General features: G+C 52.1%; 1 protein-coding gene across 6 annotated transcripts in view; it reads left to right on the top strand.

Moving 5' to 3' along the window:
- TEP1 (telomerase associated protein 1) overlaps positions 1 to 21,214 on the top strand; it is a 48,878-nt gene that overhangs the window by 11,333 nt on the left and 16,331 nt on the right. For 3 of the 6 annotated variants that reach the window (XM_034648318.1, XM_019810204.2, XM_019810205.2), the window contains exons 10-44: positions 1,537 to 1,646; positions 2,137 to 2,227; positions 2,457 to 2,643; positions 5,387 to 5,558; positions 6,174 to 6,332; positions 6,475 to 6,579; positions 7,549 to 7,679; positions 7,983 to 8,042; positions 8,904 to 9,062; positions 9,673 to 9,849; positions 10,051 to 10,171; positions 10,761 to 10,891; positions 11,151 to 11,264; positions 11,355 to 11,472; positions 11,629 to 11,823; positions 11,942 to 12,117; positions 12,216 to 12,372; positions 12,481 to 12,660; positions 13,109 to 13,201; positions 13,495 to 13,627; positions 13,787 to 13,937; positions 14,193 to 14,326; positions 14,533 to 14,621; positions 14,863 to 14,986; positions 15,417 to 15,657; positions 15,853 to 15,976; positions 16,812 to 16,933; positions 17,061 to 17,160; positions 17,370 to 17,525; positions 17,670 to 17,882; positions 18,131 to 18,284; positions 18,392 to 18,604; positions 19,194 to 19,354; positions 19,597 to 19,710; positions 20,744 to 20,851. In XM_034648318.1, coding sequence (XP_034504209.1) covers positions 1,537 to 1,646; positions 2,137 to 2,227; positions 2,457 to 2,643; positions 5,387 to 5,558; positions 6,174 to 6,332; positions 6,475 to 6,579; positions 7,549 to 7,679; positions 7,983 to 8,042; positions 8,904 to 9,062; positions 9,673 to 9,849; positions 10,051 to 10,171; positions 10,761 to 10,891; positions 11,151 to 11,264; positions 11,355 to 11,472; positions 11,629 to 11,823; positions 11,942 to 12,117; positions 12,216 to 12,372; positions 12,481 to 12,660; positions 13,109 to 13,201; positions 13,495 to 13,627; positions 13,787 to 13,937; positions 14,193 to 14,326; positions 14,533 to 14,621; positions 14,863 to 14,986; positions 15,417 to 15,657; positions 15,853 to 15,976; positions 16,812 to 16,933; positions 17,061 to 17,160; positions 17,370 to 17,525; positions 17,670 to 17,882; positions 18,131 to 18,284; positions 18,392 to 18,604; positions 19,194 to 19,354; positions 19,597 to 19,710; positions 20,744 to 20,851 — 4,973 coding nt within the window. The remainder of the gene's footprint in view (positions 1 to 1,536; positions 1,647 to 2,136; positions 2,228 to 2,456; positions 2,644 to 5,386; positions 5,559 to 6,173; positions 6,333 to 6,474; positions 6,580 to 7,548; positions 7,680 to 7,982; positions 8,043 to 8,903; positions 9,063 to 9,672; positions 9,850 to 10,050; positions 10,172 to 10,760; positions 10,892 to 11,150; positions 11,265 to 11,354; positions 11,473 to 11,628; positions 11,824 to 11,941; positions 12,118 to 12,215; positions 12,373 to 12,480; positions 12,661 to 13,108; positions 13,202 to 13,494; positions 13,628 to 13,786; positions 13,938 to 14,192; positions 14,327 to 14,532; positions 14,622 to 14,862; positions 14,987 to 15,416; positions 15,658 to 15,852; positions 15,977 to 16,811; positions 16,934 to 17,060; positions 17,161 to 17,369; positions 17,526 to 17,669; positions 17,883 to 18,130; positions 18,285 to 18,391; positions 18,605 to 19,193; positions 19,355 to 19,596; positions 19,711 to 20,743; positions 20,852 to 21,214) is intronic. The other 3 variants (XM_034648317.1, XM_034648315.1, XM_034648316.1) reach the window with 3 other exon arrangements.

Raw genomic sequence — 21,214 nt, 5'->3', positions numbered from 1 at the left:
GGTCTAGAAAACCTCTCATACGTAGCAACAGTTGAGAACAATTTGTGAGCTGACAAAGGATGTAACAGTTTATGAGTGGTCACCCACCGTTTACATGGTGCACACAGCCTAATTGTTCTATACAGCTTGTGAATCAGAATTATGACAAGAACCGCAGGACTTCCAGAAGGCTGCAAGCTTCTAGCTGCAATTCAAATAAGACTTACATCTTCTTAAAGAAAGGCACCACCACTCTCTGACAAAAGCTGGGCCAGCGCCTGGGGATGGGGTCGGGGGCTGACAGGCCATGTCTCTACAGTGGTCTGAACGTGCCTCTGGGGGTACCCAGGAAACATGTCACGCCCCCTACTTATGGTTTCGCTTGTCTGAAAAAAAGAAAGGATTTTCCCAATATTTACCATACCGATTGCACCCCTATGGTCACTCAGTCTGTGTGTCATATGGTACATGGTGCAGATGAGAGTTCAGGTTTGTGGAGGAAGAGTAGGGGTTCCACAGTACGAGGGTGTCCATAGAGCCCATTACTCTTGTTGGTTTCTGTGTAATGACTTACCAAACTTGTCCTTGAATTGTAAGTGGATTTAGAATTATTAATCAGTCTTAACCAAACTAGCCATCTAAAATAGACATAAGGGGCGCCTGGGTGGCTCAGTCCTTAAGCGTCTGCCTTCGGCTCAGGTCGTGATCCCAGGGTTCTGGGATCGAACCCCACGTCAGGCTCCCTGCTCAGTGGGGAGTCCGCTTCTCCCCTCTGCTTCTCCCCCTGCTTGTGTTCTCTCTCTCTCTCTCTCGAATAAATAAATAAAATCTTTTAAAAAAAACAATAAAATAAAATAGACACAAGACATTATTATTATGAAACTATGACTTGAAGATGATACTAATATCCCAGAACAAATGGACAATACGAAAGTGATAGGGGTGAAATTCTGCTCTAGTGCAAGTCTTTTTTCGCCTCTATTTCAATGAAAAATAATGACTATTTAATCAGATGTCACAAGAATTTTGCCAGAAAGCTTAAAAATTGCCAGGAAGATTATTTGAAATGTCAATTTACATACGCTATTATTAAAGGTGAACCTTACCTTAGGTTATGTTGTGCCTGGAAACATTAACCCGATGATTACACTACATGTATACAATTTATAAATAAATAAACTTACACTAAGAAATTTCACATTTCACCATCTAAAATATTTGGAAATCATTACTCTAGATTAGAGAATATATTTTTCCAGTTGAGCCCAATCTCGTGGCTGGACCAGCAAACAGAATAGTAGGAGTTGTTTATTCGGACGGCCATCTCGTCAACAGTGGCAACAATAGCAACAATAAATCTTGCTCCACACTTTAGGCCAATCCTGTGTTTATCTTTCCAGACCTCTAAAACATTTTGAGTAGGGTAGGTCATACGTTAGTACCCCACGGCCTCCATCCTGAATTTTCTAGGTGGCCTCTGAACGTCTTGCCCTGGCCTGTGACCTCTCTCACTCACCCTTGGTCTGCTTTCCTCACCCTGTGCCTGACCTTCCACAGACAGCGGGAAGCTGCCCTTCATGGCCATGCTGCGGAATCTGTGCAACCTGCTGCGGGCGGGGATCAGCGCCCGCCATCACGAGCTTGTGCTGCAGAGACTCCAGCATGAGGTACGTGGGAGGGGCAGGGGCCCTGGAGGTGGTGCGGAGATGCTGGTGCGTCTTCCTCGTGGCTGGGGAAGGTCACGGCCACGAGCTAGCTCCGTGTGGGCTGTAGACAGGTATGGAGATACGGATAGGTTGGCGGACACAGATCTGGGGACATGAGCCCCAGAGAAGTTTCCTTGGATCACTGATTTACCAAGAAGTGGCACTTCTGTGATGTAACTGACTTCAGAGGGAGTCTGATATAAAAGAAACCAGGCTCCTTCCATTACTTCATTACTTCCTCTCCCTTTTTTCCCTCTTATATTCTCACTTGACAGCTTTCTTTTTTCTTTATTCTTCTCCACCTCTCTCTCCAATATCCATTTTATCCTTCCTCACTTGCCCACAAATCTAATAGAGCGGTTATCTCGTATGCCTGGTCCCTGAGGCCCCTGCTCGCCCCCGGCCCCACACTCCCCGGTACTTTGCTCACGACCCCTCCCTTGCTTTCCAGAATTCGGTGATCCACAGTCGGCAGTTCCCTTTCAGGTTCCTTAATGCCCATGATTCCATCCATGACTTGGAGGCCCGACTCAAAAGTAAAGGTATTACCTGTCTTCCGAATCCTGTTTGTCCCTTGGGTCTGAGAGTAGATGAACTTGGAGCATTGGTATGTTTCAGCCTCTTGTCTTCCAGTCTCAGGTGTGGGGTGGGCAGAGGTCAGACACTGGCCGGCCCAAGGGTCAGGGCCTAGGACAGGTATTGGTGGGAGGACAAAAGGAGGAAACAGAAGCCGATTGACACTGACTCACTTCCTTACCTGTCGCCACACAGCATTGCCACCCCCTTCCAATACAAAACTGATACGTTCAATAATGACTAGAAACGCAAAAAAGGACAGGAATTGGACCTATCGGAGGTATCCTCACCCCCCAAGTCGTCGGCAACTTCGGACAACAATGATGATGCCGGTGATATATGAGCAGCTCAAGTGGGAAAAGCTGAAAATACAAAAGGCCAGGTGTGTGTGTGTGCGTGCTGTGCTATCTGGGAGCAAAGGGTGGGCAACAAGAGGTACCCTTGCAGGGCTTGGGAGTCATCTGGGAGCCCCAACTTTTATTCTGTGAAGACCTGCTTGCCCCAGTGGCTCAGGCTTGCCTGGTTCCAACTTTCTTTGCTTAGCAAACCTTGTCTTTAACATCGTCCTGTGGAGAAATCATGAGGAAAAAAACTACGTTTGGGCCTCCACTTTATGACCTGGGATTGTTTTATCGGTTTCTGTGGGTTCTATGAATCTGTGCAGCATTCTCCTTTCTCTCAGTGTGTGCTGGTGTCCTCTGCTCCTGCTCTGGTTCACCTTCTTTTTCTTCTCTATGATGTCTGTTTGTTCTTTTTGTTTCTATCTCTCTCTCTGTCTTTATTTTCTGACCCATTTGCTTTCTTTTTTTGGTCGTTGTTTATACGTGTAGTTATGACCGAGCAGACTCAAAGTCAGACATAAGCCTGTTCTGTGAGGTTGATTAAGTCCCAGCACGCTGTCCTTCAGATGCTTCATCAGGACCTTCGTTCAGGACAAATGCAGGGCTCATCTAACCTACTAGTGAATCCGTGGCTGAACCCAGCGCCACTTAAAAGTCAGGCCTGGGGGGCGCCTGGGTGGCACAGCGGTTGGGCGTCTGCCTTTGGCTCAGGGCGTGATCCCGGCGTTCTGGGATCGAGCCCCCACATCAGGCTTCTGCTATGAGCCTGCTTCTTCCTCTCCCACTCCCCCTGCTTGTGTTCCCTCTCTCGCTGGCTGTCTGTCTCTGTTGAATAAGTAAATAAAATCTTAAAAAAAAAATAAAATAAAAGTCAGGCCTGGGGTCCAGTCCAAACAACATGCTTTCGCTGGCCAGTTCATTAGCCATTAGCCACATGTGGCTAGTTGGAACTGAGATGTGCCAGATTTTGAGGACAGTATGAAAAAGGATGTAAAATAACTCCTCCGTAACTTCTGGATTAATTACATGTTAAAATGAAAATAGTTTGGGGCACCTGGGTGGCATAGCAGTTAAGCGTCTGCCTTCGGCTCAGGGCGTGATCCCGGCATTGTGGGATCGAGCCCCACGTCAGGCTCCTCTGCTGTGAGCCTGCTTCTTCCTCTCCCACTCCCCCTGCTTGTGTTCCTTCTCTCGCTGTCTCTATCTCTGTCAAATAAATAAATAAATAATCTTAAAAGATTTTTAAAAAAAAAGATTAAAAAAATGAAAATAGTTTAATATATTAAATCAAATGTCATATTAAGTTAATTTCTCCTGTTTATTTTTACTTTTTTCCTGTGGCTACTAAAAATTTTTAGTGACGTGTAATTTTAATTTTGTTTCATTAAATGTAACTTAATTCTATTGGATAGCACTGGTAGAGAATACTGAATTTTCTCGATTAAAAACATTATTATGAAAAAATTTTAAACATGCACGCAAGTAATGAAACTCCCATAAAACTATTAGCCACATTCAGTGATTATCTAGATTTTGCCACGGTTCTTTTAGGGGTCCCTTTCTTCTTTTTTCTCATAAGATGTTTTTAAGAACAAATGCCGAATAATATGATACGTTTTATTTCGTCCCTTCCTATTTCACAAGTGTCTCTTAATACATTTTATTATGTAGTTAGAATGTCATTAATATACCTAATAATTATAATAATAATAATTCCTTGGTATTATCATTTATTATCTAGTCCATATTTAAATTTCCCAATCGTCTCAAAAGTGTGATTTCACAATTTTATTCAAATCAGAATCCAAACAAGACATACATATTACGTTTGATTATTAAGTCTCTTATATCTCTTTTATTCTTTTCACCCTCTCCATGCCATTGACTTACTATGGAAACTGGCTTCAGGGACCCCACAGAGTGTCCCACATGCTGGATTTATCAACCTCCTCATGGTGTCTTCTAACTTGTTTCTCTATTTCATGTGCTGAGGGCATTAACTCTAAAGGCTTATATAGATTCAGATTTTACTTTTTTTTCCTTGCAAGAATATTTCATAGGGGAGCCTTTGTACACTGTAAGTGAGGCCACCAGACTCTTTTTTTTGAACCTTGTAATAAGATACTGGGTCGGGAGGCACCAGGAGTCCGGTGGTCCTACTCGTAGTGATGCTAAGACTGACCCATGCTTTTAAGCGGTTGTAGCCTGACCTCTTCACTGTAAGTTGGTGGTTGATCCATTGGTGATCTTTGCCTGAACCAGTCCGTTCGTTAGCAGTTCTAGAGGGGGGGGTTCCTATCATTCCCCATATTTATTAGCTGGAACCCTAAAAAGAACCTGTCTTATCAACTCAAACTATTCAGTTACCCTGAAGTAGAGATTCTACTGGGAAGGTGGGATGAATGTTCCCTTCTTTCCTCTTTAATTGCCAGTTTTCAGAATAGGAGTTAGTATTTGTTCTTTAAAATACAATTTAAAAAATACGTAGCAGGTAAATCTTGCCTCATGAAGTAAGTATGGGGTGATGTGGGAAGTGTGGCAAACGATTTCAGAGAGTGGGTCTACGGATGACTTCCCCTCTTCTGCCACAAGAATGGGTAGGAGAGGCCTGTGCAATGGGAGCCCGGGGGGCTCTGCCCCAGTCTTCCCTACGGGCAGTGGAGGCGGGCCGTGGCAGGGGCGTGAACGCTCAGTACGGGAGTGCCAAGTTCTCACCTTCCCGTCTGCCTCGAAGTGGCAAACAGAGGAGCCCCTGAGCCCTTCTGTCTGTGTCTTTTCTGCCAGCAGACGGGGGAAATATGATGGTGAGATGATGGCTCGGTATCGGCAGGCGCTGGAGACAGCTGTGAACATCTCCGCGAAGCACAACCTGCCCCCGCTGCCAGGCCGCACTGTCTTGGTCTATCTGACGGACATGGGGACAGACGAGCTCTGTCGGAAGAGCACCCTACAAGGGGTAAGAAAATAAATAAATAAAAGGTGGGGGGGTTTTAGTAGGATGTTGGGGATCCTGAGAACTGTCCTGTTCCCAGACATGGTTTTCCGGAGGAAGTACTCAGAACAGAAATCAATGGCATGCATTTGCTTCCCAGTATCAGACCTTGGTTCCTAGGGACAGTTCCTAGAATGTGGCCTCAAGCCTGCTCATGGATTATAATACTTCTGTATTTCACATTTGACTGGTGCTTAACTCTCTCTTAATTTCTGTCACCAAAGTATGCCTCATTTTTACTTCCCTACATCCCAGTGTTGAATTTGGGCAGGAATCCTGGCCCTGCTCCACCTTCTTCCCCAGCCAGCTCTTCCTGAGAGCTGCTGAAGCTGTCCCTTCCTAACTGGGGATTTTGTCCCTTTTCCCCAACCAATGGAGGTGTTTGACCTCCAGGGCTGGATGGCAAAGGTAGGTTTCAAAATAGGGGAGCTGGGGTGCCTGGCTGGCTTGGCTGGCTTAGTTGGGAGAGCACGCAACTCTGGACCTCACAGTGGTGAGTTCAAGCCCCATGTTGGGCATGGAGCTTACTTAAAAAAAGGGAGGGGGAGCCGTATTTCACTGTGATGTTTGTCCAACCAGCGCCCCATAAACTATGTGCTGCTGCTGATCGGGATGATGATTGCACGGGCCGAGCAGGTGGATCTCTTACTGTGTGGACGAGGCACTATGAAGACTGCTGTGTTTAAGGCAGAAGAAGGTATCCTGAAGACGGCCGGCACACTCCTGGCCCAAGTCCAGGTCAGATACCCACCCCCGCCATGCAAAAAATGCATGAATGGACACAGCCTGATAAATCAGGAAGGGCTTGTATGTATACAGTTCTGAAGATTTCCCAAGCAGAAAATGGTGTTTGTTGCTTACTCATCATCTCCTGTGCCAGCAAGGAACAGGAGACTCTTTCCTCCAGGATTTGGACGAAGAAGGTGAATGGTCCGTGAACACTTTTGGGAAGTATCTGTTGTCTCTGGCTGCCCAAAGAGTCCCTGTGAGTACTTCCCAGTCCCTGAGAAACCCTTGCCTCCCCCCACACACTTTTCCTTCCACCATTGATGTCTCTACTTTCTCAAAAGTCATCTTTCAAACTACGTCCAGTACCCACATCCACTCCCAGCTGGCTGTAGCACCCTACCCAGTGGCGTGCTGGTGATGCTTAACAACCAGCTCTCTGGAAAAAATAAGCCTTGGTTAATAGCATTTGCTTATTTCTATGGTGTAAATACTCCCATCACAGCTGATTTCAAGTTGCCAACATGCTATCAGGGGCGTAGTTGGGAAGCAGTGCTCGGTAGCACACATGGTATTTCTACGATACGGCTACGGTAGCTGTAAATAAGACCCAGAGTAGATAATGGTAAAATGTAGTAAAATAATTAGGAAGTGATGAGCTTTGAGTATTTGTTGCCTTTATTTTTAATATAATTTATTTAAGTCTATACAATTTAATGTTTAATGGTGGCCATGTTTAACAAATGGCTCACAAAATTCCTAAAAAATTATTTTAATATTTTTTTAAAAGATTGTACTTATTCATTTGAGAGAGAGAGAGAACACAAGTGAAGGGGAGAGGCAGAGGGAGAGGGAGAAGGAGAAGCAGACTCCCCACTGAGCAGGGAGCCCGATGCGGGGCTCCCTCTTAGGACCTGGAGATCATGACCTGAGCCGAAGGCAGATGCTTAACCATCTGAGCCACCCAGGCGCCCCCCTAAAAATGTATCCATCAGCTCTTGTGAGCCCAAATGAGGCAGCTACAGCACGCCACCTCCCTTCCCCCAGTTTCTTGCCCCTCCATGTTAGGGTGTAGTGGCTTCCCCCATTCTAAGTGCTCTCTGGAGAGGCACTTTCCATTCCCCTCAGAGCTAATCCCCAGAGAGCACTTCTTCTGATATCCTGAGTTTGTTAACCTTTCTTCTGTCCTCTGCTCCCTGATCCCAGCCCCTTTCTTTTCGTCTTACAGGTGGACAGGGTCATCCTCTTTGGCAACACTATGTATAACAGACTGGTAAATGAGGCCAAACAGCTTTTCTGGCAGCATGTGAATTCCAAGTGCCTCTTTGTTGCTCTCCCCCTAGGAAGGACATGTGACACGTAAGAATGCTCAAACTCCTCGTCCGGTGCCAGCAGATAGGTTTCCAGATTTCCTCTCTGCCCTACTGTAGATTGGGACACTCCCACTCACCAGGCACGTCCCTATCTCTGCCTCTTAAGTACTAGAGCCTTCTCTGAAGTCTCCAGCCTAGCTCCATGCCCCTTTGTGAGGGTCCACTCCAGCCCCAGCCTAGCACATGACCCTATTAAAAGTGCAGACATGGGGTATCCATCCTAGAAAGCAGTGACTCTGTGTTCCTGGCACTCTTTCTGATGGGCCGTGGCTGCTTCTTCCTTTGCCAGATTACCAGATTCGAATCCCAATAACGTGACACTCTCAGGCTACACTGACGGGATACTGAAGTGAGTACAGAATGGACACTGAAGGGGTTGGGGGTTTTGCTAGAACATCTTTCAGAGATTACCTGGCTTCTACTCCCTTTACTTCTCTTTTTAAGCAAGATAGAAGCTTATTCCTCTTCTGCAGCTGTCCTGGTATAGCAGTAACAGTGTGAGGGGGCCCAGGCTCCTTCTGTCTTATTGCTCCATCATCCTCAAATACTCTGCTTTCACCTCATGGCTCAAGACAGCTGCACCAGCTCCAGCCCTCATTTTTGTATTACATCTAGTAGGAAGAAGGAAAAGGGACAGGGGAGTTTGCACGGTTTGCTTGTAAGAGTTGTGCGTGGCCTCTGTTCCATTCTTGATCCAGAGGAAATCTCATGCTATATTTATTTATAGATGCCAAAGTTACAGAAATCTTTACTTTGTCTTTCTCTCCATGTTCTCTCATTTACTTGTTTTCTCTCCTCCCTTTTCCTTTGTATGCCTCCTTTGCCCTCAACTGCTATTAGGAGGACGCATGCCCGTTCCTCCTTCTCCAGGGAGATTTTATGGCTGATACAGAGCGGAAGAAGCTCTGGAATGGCCTTAACCTTTAACCTTTATTCTTAACCTTTGCCAGCCTAATTGCCCCTGGCCCAAAAGAAAACCCACGATAAGCATGCATAACAGGAGGGGCTAGAGCTGGGTTTCTTCTCTCTTCCTTCATCCCTGTGGTTCTGCATTCTGGCTTAAGTCTACATTCACTGCTTATGATTGTCTTCTTAAGAAGCTCTGGTTAACTGGGTGACCTTCCCTAGCTGTATCTTTGTCCCCTGCCCCTTGGAAGATCTGATTCTGCCTCTGGTATTCACTCTTATTATTTGGTCACATTTTTGTCAGGTTCATTGCAGAGCGTGGGGCCTCCCGTCTTCTAGAACATGTGGGCCAAATGGACAAAATATTCAAGGTTCCACCACCCCCAGGAAAGACAGGGGACCTGTCTCTCAGGCCACTGGAAGAGAACACTCTAAGCCCCTTGGCTCCGATTTCCCAGCCTCGGTTAGTCTATGTTTCCATGCCTCTTTGACTCGGGAGAAGCTGTGGGCAGGTGGCTGCATTTCTGGCTGTTGAGATGCTGCTTGTTCTCTCACTGAGGTGTGCTTCCTCCTTCCCAGGTAGGGATTTCCCTGACAGAGGAAGCTGTCAGCTTATGAGCGAACTCCTCTCTCTACTGGGGAAGGCGGTCAGACTGTGAGGTGGGCTCAGGCAGAGGGCTCAGGAGAATAGGCTCTGACTTTCTCAGGACAGCTTTGCCAAATAGTAGCTTGAATCTTGGGCTAGTTGTTCTTCGTTTCTTAAAGCTTTAGTTTTTCGATCAGTAAAGTGGAGATAATGATGGTGCTTTCCTCACAGTGTTGTAACGAGCACACCGTGGGCAAGTAGTAAGTGTCCAATAGTCAGCTGACCAAGGAGGGGGCGTGAGAAATGGCAAGTAGGGTTTAGTTCCAGGGCTCTGCAGTTGAGGCTCTGAGGCCTACTGGACACCCCCCTGCTGTCTGTCATACCTTACTCGTGCTGGCTGGTGCTGAAGGGTGATCACGGCCGCGTCTGTGGAATTGGGCTGTGAGGCCCATCCCTAGACGGACCCCAGGCCTCTGCTTACCCCCAGATGGCGCAGCGTCCGGCTTTTCATTTCGTCCACTTTCCGGGACATGCACGGGGAGCGGGACCTGCTGCTGAGGTCCGTGCTGCCGGCACTGCAGGCCCGAGCGGCCCCCCACTGCATCAGCCTTCATGCCATCGACCTGCGCTGGGGTGTCACTGAGGAGGAGACCCGCAGGAACAGGTGACAGGGCCACAGAGCAGAGGAGCCAGGTCAGGGATGAGGGGCTCGGGTAGCAGAACTGCAAGGAGGGCTGAGGGCCTAGGGTGGGGGAGCTCTTTGGATGCTAACGAGAGCGGCCAGCCTTCACTTTGCCCAGTTGTGAGCCAGGCCCTATTTGTACCCGTATTCCCTGATCTGATGCCTCCGTAACCGTGTCTGCAGACAACTGGAAGTGTGCCTGGGGGAGGTGGAGAATGCGCAGCTATTTGTGGGGATTCTGGGCTCCCGCTATGGACACGTTCCCCCCAACTACAACCTCCCTGATCATCCTCACTTCCGCTGGGTAAGGCAGACAGCAGGGCTGGAGCAGGGTCTGGGGAGGAAGCAAAGGTTGGGGCAGCGGTGGAGAGAAGCCCCAGTGTGTCGGGAACCTTGGGACTATGGCACAGGCAGCGTCTTGACACTTGAAGTGAAACCCAGGCAGAAGATTGTGCAAGTGGCCAAGTCCCAAATGAGGGGATTCCTTTGAGAAGTATCTTTCAGTTGGCCAAGAGATGCGAGGGGTAAGAGGGTAGGTCTGTTTAGGTTTTGCTATCAGACGGATCTGGATTCTGATCTCCCTTCTGTCATTTACAGATTGTGTGACTTGGTGGGACACGGCTTTCCCTAACCCAGCCTCAACTTTCCCATGCAGTGAAGAGGAACAGTGGTGTCTATACTGCAGGGTTACTATGAGAATTAGACATCCGTTTTTAAAAATGCTCAACATATGACAGGCATTCAACGAGTGTTAGCTATTAGCTATGTCTTACTGGCTTGTGTCTGGGGGGATCGTTACTGAGATGCAGGAACCCTGGATTTTGGCAGGTCTCGAGGGAGGCGTTAGTGTGACCCGGGACTGAGTCCACCTGTCCTCTGCCTTCTCCCCGCAGGCCCAGCAGTACCCTGCAGGCCGCTCTGTGACAGAGATGGAGGTGATGCAGTTCCTGGACCGGCGCCTGCGCCTGCGCCTGCAGCCCTCTGCCCAAGCTCTCCTCTACTTCCGGGATTCCGGCTTCCTCCGGTACCTGCCCACCTCTGGGCGCCTCGGCTCGGTGGCCGTATCTTCTCTCCCTGGCATTCGGAGTGTAGGAGGGAGGAGGCTGGAAGGGAGCACGGGGCTTGGAGAGCTGGCCTCGCGGCACCAAATCAACCTTGCCGCTGAAGCCAGGAGGTCTCCACTTGCGGAGTTTCAGGGAACCACAGCCAGGTCCGACGGTTGGGGGTGAAGAGAGGCTGAGGTCTGAGGGTAGCTCCACTCTTGGGGTATCTTTGGGGGTCAGCTCTGTGCCGGATGCATGGAAATCTGACTTGACTTCTGAGTCTGAAGAGGCTGCACGTCGGATCTCAGAACTGAAGAGCTTCCTGAGCAGACAGCAAGGGGTTACCTGTCGCAGGTGAGCTGGGGGAGGTAGAGCCCCTGCAGGGAGAGATGTGGGGGGGAGCCCGGCCCACTCTGACTCTGCTTGTGCCCACTTTGCTCGTAGATACTCCTGTGAGTGGGGGGGTGTGGCAGCTGGCCGGCCCTATGCTGGGGGGCTGGAGGAGTTTGGGCAGTTGGTTCTGCAGGATGTGTGGAATATGATCCAGCAGCTTTACCTACAGGTCAGCGGGAACACCTGTGGCCAGGGGAGTGGAGAGGGGGTAGGGTGGTCTGGGAGTCCTGGGTGGGAGGTGACTTGGTGGGGGCTCTGTGATTTTCAGGCCTGGGGGTCCTGGGGGCGTGGAAACATTGTCAGTTACTGTCCCGTGTGCCCTCAGCCTGGGGCCCAGCTAGAACAGCCAGCGTCCATCGCAGATGATGACTTGGTCCAGGCCACCTTCCAGCAGCTGCAGAACCCACCGAGTCCTGCCCGACCGCACCTTCTTCGGGACACAGTGAAACAGCTAATGCTGCGCCGAGAGAGGCTGAGCCTGGTGACTGGGCAGTCAGGACAGGGCAAGACCGCCTTCCTGGTACGTAGTCCCAGAGCCCTGGGCGGGAGGAAGGGGGCGCTGTGTGGGCGAAGGAAGTGGGCCCCAGGGAGTCGTGCATGGAAAACGTGCTCACGTTTTCTCTTTGCTTCCCATGCAGGCGTCTCTTGTGTCAGCTCTGCGGGCTCCCGATGGGGCCAAGGTGGCTCCCTTCATCTTCTTCCACTTTTCAGGGGCCCGCCCAGACCAGGGTCTTGCCCTCACCCTGCTCAGACGCCTTTGTGCTTATCTGCATTGCCAACTGCGGAAGCCGAGTGCCCTCCCCACCACCTACCGGTGTGTATCCCCCATTAGCCCAGCCTTGGTGACGCCACAGGCCACCGCCCGTGTGTCTTCCTGTCCTGCTGACCCTGGTGCTTACCCTGCACACACAGGGGCCTGGTATGGGAGATCCAGCAGAGGCTGCTGCCCGAGTATGCCCAGTCCCTGAGAAGCGGCCAAACCCTGGTTCTGATCATCGACGGGGCTGACAGGCTGGTGGATCAGCACGGGCAGCCGGTCTCAGACTGGATCCCAAAGACCCTTCCCCCGGTGAGTGAGAAGGAGGTGGGGGTGGGAGGCCGTAGTGGGGAAGGGGGCCTCTCCAACGTTGTCCTCCTCTTTCTCCTACCTCCTCCTTCTTTTGCCCAAATACCCCAGCGGGTGCACCTGGTACTGAGCGTGTCTACTGATGCGGGCCTGGGGGACACCCTTGAGCAGAGCCAACGTGCCCATGTGGTGGCCCTGGGGCCTCTGGAACCATCTGCCCGGGCCCGGCTGGTGAGAGAAGAGCTGGCTCTGTACGGGAAGCGGCTGGAGGAGTCGCCTTTTAACAACCAGGTTGGATGTAGGCCAAGGGCTGGTGGGTGTGAGGACCCAGGGTGAGGACCCCGTGCAGCCCTGCTCCTTTGTTTCTGAAGGAGCTCTGTGCGGGGGGAAGCTGTCGATAAGATAACTCAGAATTCTTATAATACCAGCCAGCCTTTTCTCCCTGGCGAATGGCCTTCCAGGGCCTGTCCCAATGAGGGGAGGAGTAAGGCTGTGGTTATTGGGTGGGCTAGGCTGAACCATGGGGCTTTCTGGAAAGAGGGGCTGGCTGGCAGAGCAGTAGAGGGAAGGGACGGCTGTGTTCTGAGGCGAGGCCATCAGGTGATGCCTGGTGGGGACTCTCAGAGGAGGCACTGCACTGCAGGGGGCTCGGCGGGCGCTCGGGGGCGGAGCTCAGGGGGACCGAGGGCTGGCCTTGGCAGGCTCTCTGCTCCGCGCTGAGCCCCCTGTGTCTCCTCAGATGCGCCTGCTGCTGGTGAAGCGGGGGTCCTCCCTGCCACTCTACCTGCGCTTGGTCACCGATCACCTGAGGCTGTACACGCTCTATGAGCAGGTTGGCTGGGGACGGAAACCCTCAGTCCTCATCTTCTCAGTCCTAATCCACTTCCCAGTCTCCATTCAGCTTCTTCCACCCCATCCCTCTACTTTTCCTACCCTCATCCTGTCCCACCTTGTCATCACCATTCCCCATGCTCAGCTCACCGCTACCCCCCTTCTCCCGACCCTTTCTCCTCTTCTTTTCATCCTTTCCCACAGGTCCTCCTGCTGCCCACTCCCCTCCCCACAATGAAATCTGCCTCTTCTCCTCCCCCCCACTGACTGCAGCCCGTCTCCCTCCTCTCCCAGGTGTCTGAGAGACTCCGTACCCTGCCCGCCACGGTCCCCCTGCTGCTGCAGCACATCCTGGGCACCCTGGAGAAAGAGCATGGCCCCGATGTCCTTCCCCAAGCCTTGGCCACCCTTGAGGCCACACGTAGTGGTCAGTGGTTGGGGTGGGATGGGAGACAGCACAGGTTGGGGCGGGATGGGAGACATTTGCTCAGTTAGGGTCTCAGCGATGTGAGGAGGGCCAGCTGTCATGGGATGGTCATGCTGTGTAGCCAGTTTGGTGAGAGCCTCAGAGAGCTGGGGTTTTCAGGTCTGACTGTGGACCAGCTGCATGCAGTGCTGAGTGCGTGGCGGATACTTCCCAGGGGGGCCAAGAGTTGGGAAGAAGCAGTGGCTGCTGGCAGCAGTGGGGAGCCCTACCCCATGGGCCCATTCGCCTACCTCGTCCAGAGTCTGCGCAGGTACAGCTGCCCCCAGTAGGACTCCCACCAGCCTCCGGTGTCTTCCCATCTTTGATCCAGGACCCCATGTGATCCTTTCTTCATCCTACCCTTCCCCGGGTATAGCCCCTGAAACCTGTCTCCCAGGCCCTGAATGGGCTGCCACTCAGTTTACCACCCTATGGGGTGGACACGGGAGCCCACAGCTATTGCCAGGTGCTCACTGACAGGCCTCATCCCCTCCTCTCCTGCCCTCTCTCCCTCACATGAGGACAGTCTGCTGGGGGAGGGCCCCCTGGAGCGTGCTGGTGCCCGGCTCTGCCTCCCTGCCGGGCCCCTGAGGACAGCAGCTCAATGTCGATATGGGAAGAGGCTGGGGCTGGAGAAGACAGCACACATCCTCATCGCAGGTGATTGCAGCCCGACTGGCCCGAACCGGCCCCGGGGCACTGAGAGTGGGGCCTACACCTGGAGGCCAGGACCACCCACGGGTGCTCCCATTGGGCTGGCTCCCTCACCTGCCACCCCAGAGTGCTGTGACCTGTGGGATGCGATCTTTGGAAATGCTTTAGATCTGAGCCCGTCTCAATGTCTGTTCTGTGACTCACACCTGCAGCTCAGCTCTGGAAGACTTGTGACCCTGAGGCCTCAGGCACCTTCCAAAATTGCCTTCCTGAGGCTCTGGCAGATCTGCCTTACCACCTGGTTAGTCTCGAGATCCCATGGGCTCCTCTTCCCAAGCAACTGCTTTGACTCTTCTGAGACCCCACCCCCGCTTCACCACCACCATCGTCACCACTGCCGTGACCCCTGTCTACCTTTCTCCGTTCGGTTTTCCTGCCCTCTTCCTTCAGGTCCTTTGTCCCAGCTCCTAGGTCGGGGAAACTAGACTCTTCCTCTTCACCTGCCTCTTCACATCCTAATGAGTCCAATCTGACCTTCCCAGCTCCAGAGCGGGAACCGTGGCCTTCTTGCAAAGTTCCTCACCAATATCCATGTGGTGGCTGCACACCTGGAACTGGGTCTGGTCTCTCGGCTCCTGGAGGCCCATGCCCTCTACGATGAGATAAGTCAGTGGGTTCTCTGAGATTTGGGCTTCCTGGGTGTGTTCAACAGGGGGTGTGCTGGGGTGGGGCGGGAGGTATAAGGCAAAGAACAATTAAATTTCTATTCCAGGCTGAAAATGCCAAGAGGGTAAGCAGGTGATTTTCAGGGGACCTTCTGCCCAGATCTCTTAGACCTCAGGTTCTCAAACTTTATTTAACAGGCATAAAATTACCTGGGAACGTTGTTCAAATTGCAGATCTCTGGGTCCCCATATTCTGGTTCCCTAGGTCCAGAGTGGGGCCCAAGGCTTTGTACTTTTAATGGGTGTTCCTGATGTGGGGCCACAAGACTTCAAGACTTAACATTTCTGACACGTCATATGACTGTATTTGGTACTGGGGTTAATGGGGGTCCAGGCTGGCTCCCCAGCGACCCTCTGCATCTTTTCCACAGCTTCCTCAGTCCCTAAAGATGAACAAAGTCTTCCTGAGGCTGACGTGGCTGTGTTTCACACATTCCTGAGGCAGCAGGCTCCAGTCCTCAGCCAGTACCCCCTGCTGCTGCCCCAGCAGGCAGCTAACCAACCGCTGGACTCGCCTCTTTGCCGCCAGGCCCCACAGCTTTCCCGGCGATGGCGCCTCCAGCACGTGCTACGATGGCTTAATAAACCCCACACCATGGAGGGCCAGCAAAGGTAAGGCCCATGGCCCCGGATGCTGATAAGCCTGTCAGAGAGCAAGCTACAGCCCTTCCTGAAACTGGAGAAATAAAGACAGACCAGAGTCACCATGGAGAGGGGGATTCAGGCACAGGAATGCAAGTGTGAATTTCCATTCCCTTCCTTCCCTGAATTCCTCATTTCCTCCTCTTCTTCCTACTCTCTCTCTAGCTCCAGCCTGTCTCTGGCAGTTTCCTCATCCCCCACAGCAGTGGCTCTGTCCCCCAGTGGGCAAAGAGCTGCTGTGGGCACTGCCAGTGGGATGGTTTACCTGTTGGACCTGAGAACCTGGCAGGTATGACTCTCAAGGTGGGCAGAGTTTGCCTCCAGAAAAAGCCTCACAGACTGCCCTGAAGACCTTAGCAAGCCAGCCCCACTGGTTATCACCCTGGTTGATTCAGCAACTTGTATTTCCCTCACATCGGATCAAAGGCTTGGTATTAAATCAATCACACCTTCCAAATATTTACCGCACAGCTTCCATTCAAAGCTGTACTGTTCTAAGTATCACAGGGAACACAGGCCTAGAACATTGTCTTTGCCCACCCAGTGGTCAGTTCTGTTGAAAGATACGACATACAAGGTGAAAAGGAACCAAAACATAGCCATGTGACATAGACAAGAGCTGAGTGCGTTGGGTGCTTTCAGGAGAACATGGGACAGGCAAGGGCAGGCATTCCAGTTGAATGAAAGGCATAGGGGAGAATGTTTCCAGGAAATTGCTGGGAATGATTGCAGCAGAGGGTGCTTACGGGAAGGTAACAGCAGATTAGGCTGGAGAGGTGGGTCCCACAGCCGCAGCCACTCCCTCTCTGCCTCCCACCCATATCACCACCTACCCCCATGTATATATGCATACATACAGACCATCAGAATCTTGTGACTTGGGGATACATATGGGGTTGGGAGGAGGGGAGAGGATGTGGCTCCACTTGAACCGAGGCTTGGCCTGCATCTGGAGTGGGGCCCAAAACTTTTCACTTCTAGTAAGTGCTCCTGATATGGGGCCAGAGGGCCACCCTTTCTCCAGTCCTTCTTGCCTTGGCCTCCTTTTTGGTTGGAGCTTAGCGTGACTGGACATTGGGGGTCAGGGGAATGTCCTGAGCATGCTTCCCTGCTCATTCTCATAGGAGAAGTCCTTGGTGAGCGGCTGCGATGGGGTCTCCTCTTGCTCATTCCTCTCGGACAATGCCCTATTTCTTACTGCCTTTGACGGGCTTCTGGAGCTCTGGGACCTGCAGCAAGGTTGTCGGTAAGGGGTCCCTTCCCCATGTGTTGGAGTGAGGGCCTTCCCTGCTTGTCGGAAGCCCCCCCACGGCAGGGGAAGCAGGAGGGAGGCCAGGGAGTTCTAGAAGCCTAACTTTGTCTCCCTGGGATAGGGTGCTCCAGACCAGTGCTCACAAGTATCAAATCACCGGCTGCTGCCTAAGCCCGGACCGCCGGCTGCTGGCCACCGTGTGCCTAGGGGGATGCCTAAAGGTAATGATCAAGGCCCTGTGATAGGCAGAGTGGCCCTAAATGCCAAGTCAGCCCCGTGAAGTTGTTCTCTTAGTGTGGCAGAGCTGCTGACTGCTTGGCCTGGGGAGGCCTTTCCTGCTGAGGGCAGGGGACTAGACAAAGTGGCCTCTGGGTCTGAGAAGCTCAGGCATCTGTACTCCGCACCTAGATTATTCTTCTCTTTCCTTCAGCTATGGGACACAGTTCGTGGGCAGCTGGCCTTCCAGCACGCGGGACCCAGGCCACTGAACTGCGTTGCTTTCCACCCAGAGGGGCAGATGGTAGCGGTAGGCAGCTGGGCTGGCAGTTTCAGCCTCTTCCATGTGGACGGGCTCAAAGCTGCCAAGGTGAGAAGGTCGCGCGTCTCCCTGGGGTGGAAGCACAGGAGGGTGGGAGTGGAAGATACGGAATGATGGACTCCACATTCTGTTTCACTTTGGGCTTGTGTTGAGAGCAGGTCCTCATATTTTCATTTCTTCTTCCTTGTATAGGACCTGGGAGCCCCGGGAGCCTCTGTCCGTACTGTGGCGTTCAGTGTTCCTGGGCGGGTTGTGGCTGTGGGTCGGCTGGATGGCATGGTGGAACTGTGGTCCTGGCATGAGGGGGCACAGCTGGCTGCCTTCCCTGCCCACCATGGCATTGTGGCCACTGCCCTTTTCCTGCGTGCTGGGCGCCAGTTACTGACGGCCGGAGAGGATGGCAAGGTCAGGTGGTGGAGGGCTGGTGGTGGGTTAGAAGGAGGGGGGGAGGAAAGGCGTATTTGGGTGAGGTGGAGCCTTTGTTGGGGACCCTGTGGAGGAGCTTTGCTGGTGCAAGCTACAGGGAGAGGGGTGCAGTGTAGGCATGGGCCGCTTTCAGGAGAAGAGTCTTTAGGGGGGAGGAGGACGTTAATGGGGGTGGCTATCACTCGGGGTGGAAGTGGCATATCTTTAAGTTCTGTTCTTGGCCTCAGGTTCAGGTGTGGTCCGGATCTCTGGGTAGGCCCCGGGGGTGCCTAGGTTCCCTTTCTCTCTCTCCTGCCCTCTCTGTGGCTCTCAGCCCAGATGGTGATCGGGTGGCCATTGGGTACCGAGCAGATGGCATCAGGATCTACAAAATTGCTTCAGGTACTGAAGGGAGAGGGGACGGGGTGTTAGAGCCTTTGGAAAGGGCCTCCCCATCCTGAACTCCCTTTCCAAGTGTCTCGCTCTTTGGTTTTTCCCTCGTGCTCTAGGTTCCCAGGGGGCTCAGTGTCAAGCCCTAGATGTGGCAGTGTCTGCACTGGTCTGGCTAAGTCCCAAGGTGTTGGTGAGCGGTGCTGAAGACGGGTCCCTGCAAGGCTGGGCTCTCAAGGAGAGTTCCCTTCAGTCCCTCTGGCTCTTATCCAGATACCAGAAGCCCGTGTTGGGACTGGCCACCTCCAGTGAACTCTTGGCTTCTGCCTCAGGTACTGCTGGGCAGTGGGCAGCTTCCTCTTAAATATGCTAGTATCTTCCCTCAATTTATATGTGTATGTGTACAGGAAACACACACAATTATTTTTACAACTTTCAAAGTGCATTTAAATGCATTTCTCTTGCATTATCAGTCTAGACTGTTTGTTCTTGTTTCCTAACAAGAATTCTGGGACCTCTTTTAATCCCTGTAATCCTCTGAGTTTCTGCCCCGGGGGGGAGACTTTGCCGTGTACAGGGATGGGTTCCCTTAGGTGGGGGAGAGAGGTGTTGAGGTGAAAATGCAGAATGGTCGTAGTCCTCTCTGGGTAGGAGACTTGGTCCGAGTGATAGTGGTCACTAGAGAAGAGGGCGGTCTGGAGGGTACCGGGGCGGTAGACAGCTGAAGAGCCAGAGCTGGGAGTGCCTGGTCTCCTGTCTTGTGACCTCATATGATGACTGACCTTCATCACTCAGACTCTCCACAGCCTGTGACTCACTGCTGTGGAATATCACCCTCACCCGGCGTGATTGCCTCTGTCTTTGGGGTCCGTCTCACTTCCTCTTTCAGGGAACCTTCCTTTCTCCCTATTTCCAATGCAGAAGATTTCACAGTGCGGCTCTGGCCAAGGCAGCCACTGACCCTGGCACAGACAGCAGAAGACTTTCCCTGTGGCACTGAGCTCCGGGAACATGAGGGTCCCGTGAGCTGCTGTCGCTTCAGCTCTGATGGAGGCAGGCTGGCCACCGGGGGCAGGGACCGGGTGAGCCATGGGTGTCCTCCCACCTTGACCCCCACAGCCCCTCTGAGTCCTGGATTCCTGAACAGTCCCATTTCCCATGGCTCCTGAGGCATTTTGCTTTTCCACACCTCCTGTGCCGCCTCTGTCCATCATCCACTTCCTTCATACTCCCTTTTCCCTTAAAATTTCTCGCCGGAAATGGCCCTGATATTTCTACCTCCCTCCTACGGTCCTGACTGCTCCCTCTCTTGGGACCTACCCAGAATCTCTTCTGCTGGGATGTGCGGATGCCCAAAGCCCCTGTTCTGATTTGCTCCTTCTCTGCCTGTCACCGTGACTGGGTCACTGGCTGTGACTGGACCAAAGACAACCTACTGGTAAGGGAAGAGGTGGGGATGGGCAGAGCTCAGCAGGGTTCCTGGGGGAGGACCACACCGCCCGCGTCGTCCTGTTTCTGAACCCATCGACAATAATAGTAATAGCCGACATTGAGCACTTCGTACGTGCCAGGCATTGAACTAAGCTCTTCGTATATCTTGCCTCATTTGTTCTTTACTTACTCATTTAGTCTTCACAACAACTTTACAAGGTAGACACTCCTACTGTGTCTATTTCACAGACGAGGCTCTTGAGCTCGGTTAGGTTAAAGAACATTTCCCAGGTCAGGTAAGTGATGAGGCTGAAGCACTGAACGGAAGAAAGCCCTCGCTCTTAACGAGAGCGCAGGACTGTCCCCAAGGGCTTAGGATGCCCTGTCCCTGTAGGTAGAGGCGACGGCTGTGATGTCTTCGGTCCTAAGGCAAAACACCCCTCACATTATGCACTCAAGGTTGGTGAAGTCTAGTTTTCCAGTGCAGAGTCCCCACACTTCTCAAGAAGAGATGAGAACTGTATGGTGACTAACATAATATAATAAAAAATCATTTAAAAAAATGTAAAAAAAAAAAAAGAGAGATGAGAAAGGAGTGAGAATCAGTTGAATGGGTTGTCATAGTCTGCTCTCTACCCCTGCCTTCTGGGGAGCCGGATCTTTCCTTGGCGTTGCAGCCTGTTCACCTTTGTCTGGGTTCGTTGTCTGACAGTGTGTTAACACCAAGGACAATAGGCACTATTTATTCAGGGCTCAGCATGTACCAGGCAGTCCTTCACGTATGCGCATCGGCCCCACAGCAGCCCCATCCAATAGCTACACCGTTATTATCCTCGTTGGCCAGATGAGAAGCCTGAGGCGCAGAGGGATGAACTTGCCCCAGGTCACAAAGTAAAGAATGGTGGAGAGAGGATTTGAACCCAGGACAGCCTATGTTCTTAATCACAAGCCTTACTGCCCCCCACCCCGCCCACGTTATAGACATACAGAAATGCTGGAGGCATGCTGATAATCCCACTCCTCTAACTCTGACTACGCAGGTCTCCTGCTCCACCGATGGCTCTGTGGGGCTGTGGGACCCAGAACGGCAACAGCAGCTTGGCCAGTTCCTCGGTCATCAGAGTGCCGTGAGCGCCGTAGTGGCCGTGGTGAGGAGGCGGTGGAGAGCTCACTGGGGCCTCTGGGAAGGCTCAGGAGGCTTTGGGACACTGGGTGCGCTGGGTATCTAATCTCGAAGGCAAAAGAAGTATAGAGAATGAGATGCTCGGGCCTGGATCAGAGCAGGACAAGAGTATTGAGATGGAGGGTTGGCGTGAGGGGAGGGAGCGGGCAGCTCAGTATCTGGACCTCGTGCAGGGTTGCAGGCCTGAGCCGCCCTGTCTGGGTCCCTGAGTTCTCCGTACTCTTGGACATCTCCTGAGCCTTTAGTGGTCAGCCCTCACCTCGGTGGTACGAGTCACACTCCCCACGTCCTGCTCAGTGCGACTTGCTCTGATCCTGTGCTCTGGGGC

This window comes from Ailuropoda melanoleuca, chromosome 20, assembly GCF_002007445.2.
Source record: "Ailuropoda melanoleuca isolate Jingjing chromosome 20, ASM200744v2, whole genome shotgun sequence".
NCBI lineage: Eukaryota > Metazoa > Chordata > Mammalia > Carnivora > Ursidae > Ailuropoda > Ailuropoda melanoleuca.
This window is presented reverse-complemented; position numbering and strand designations above follow the sequence as displayed.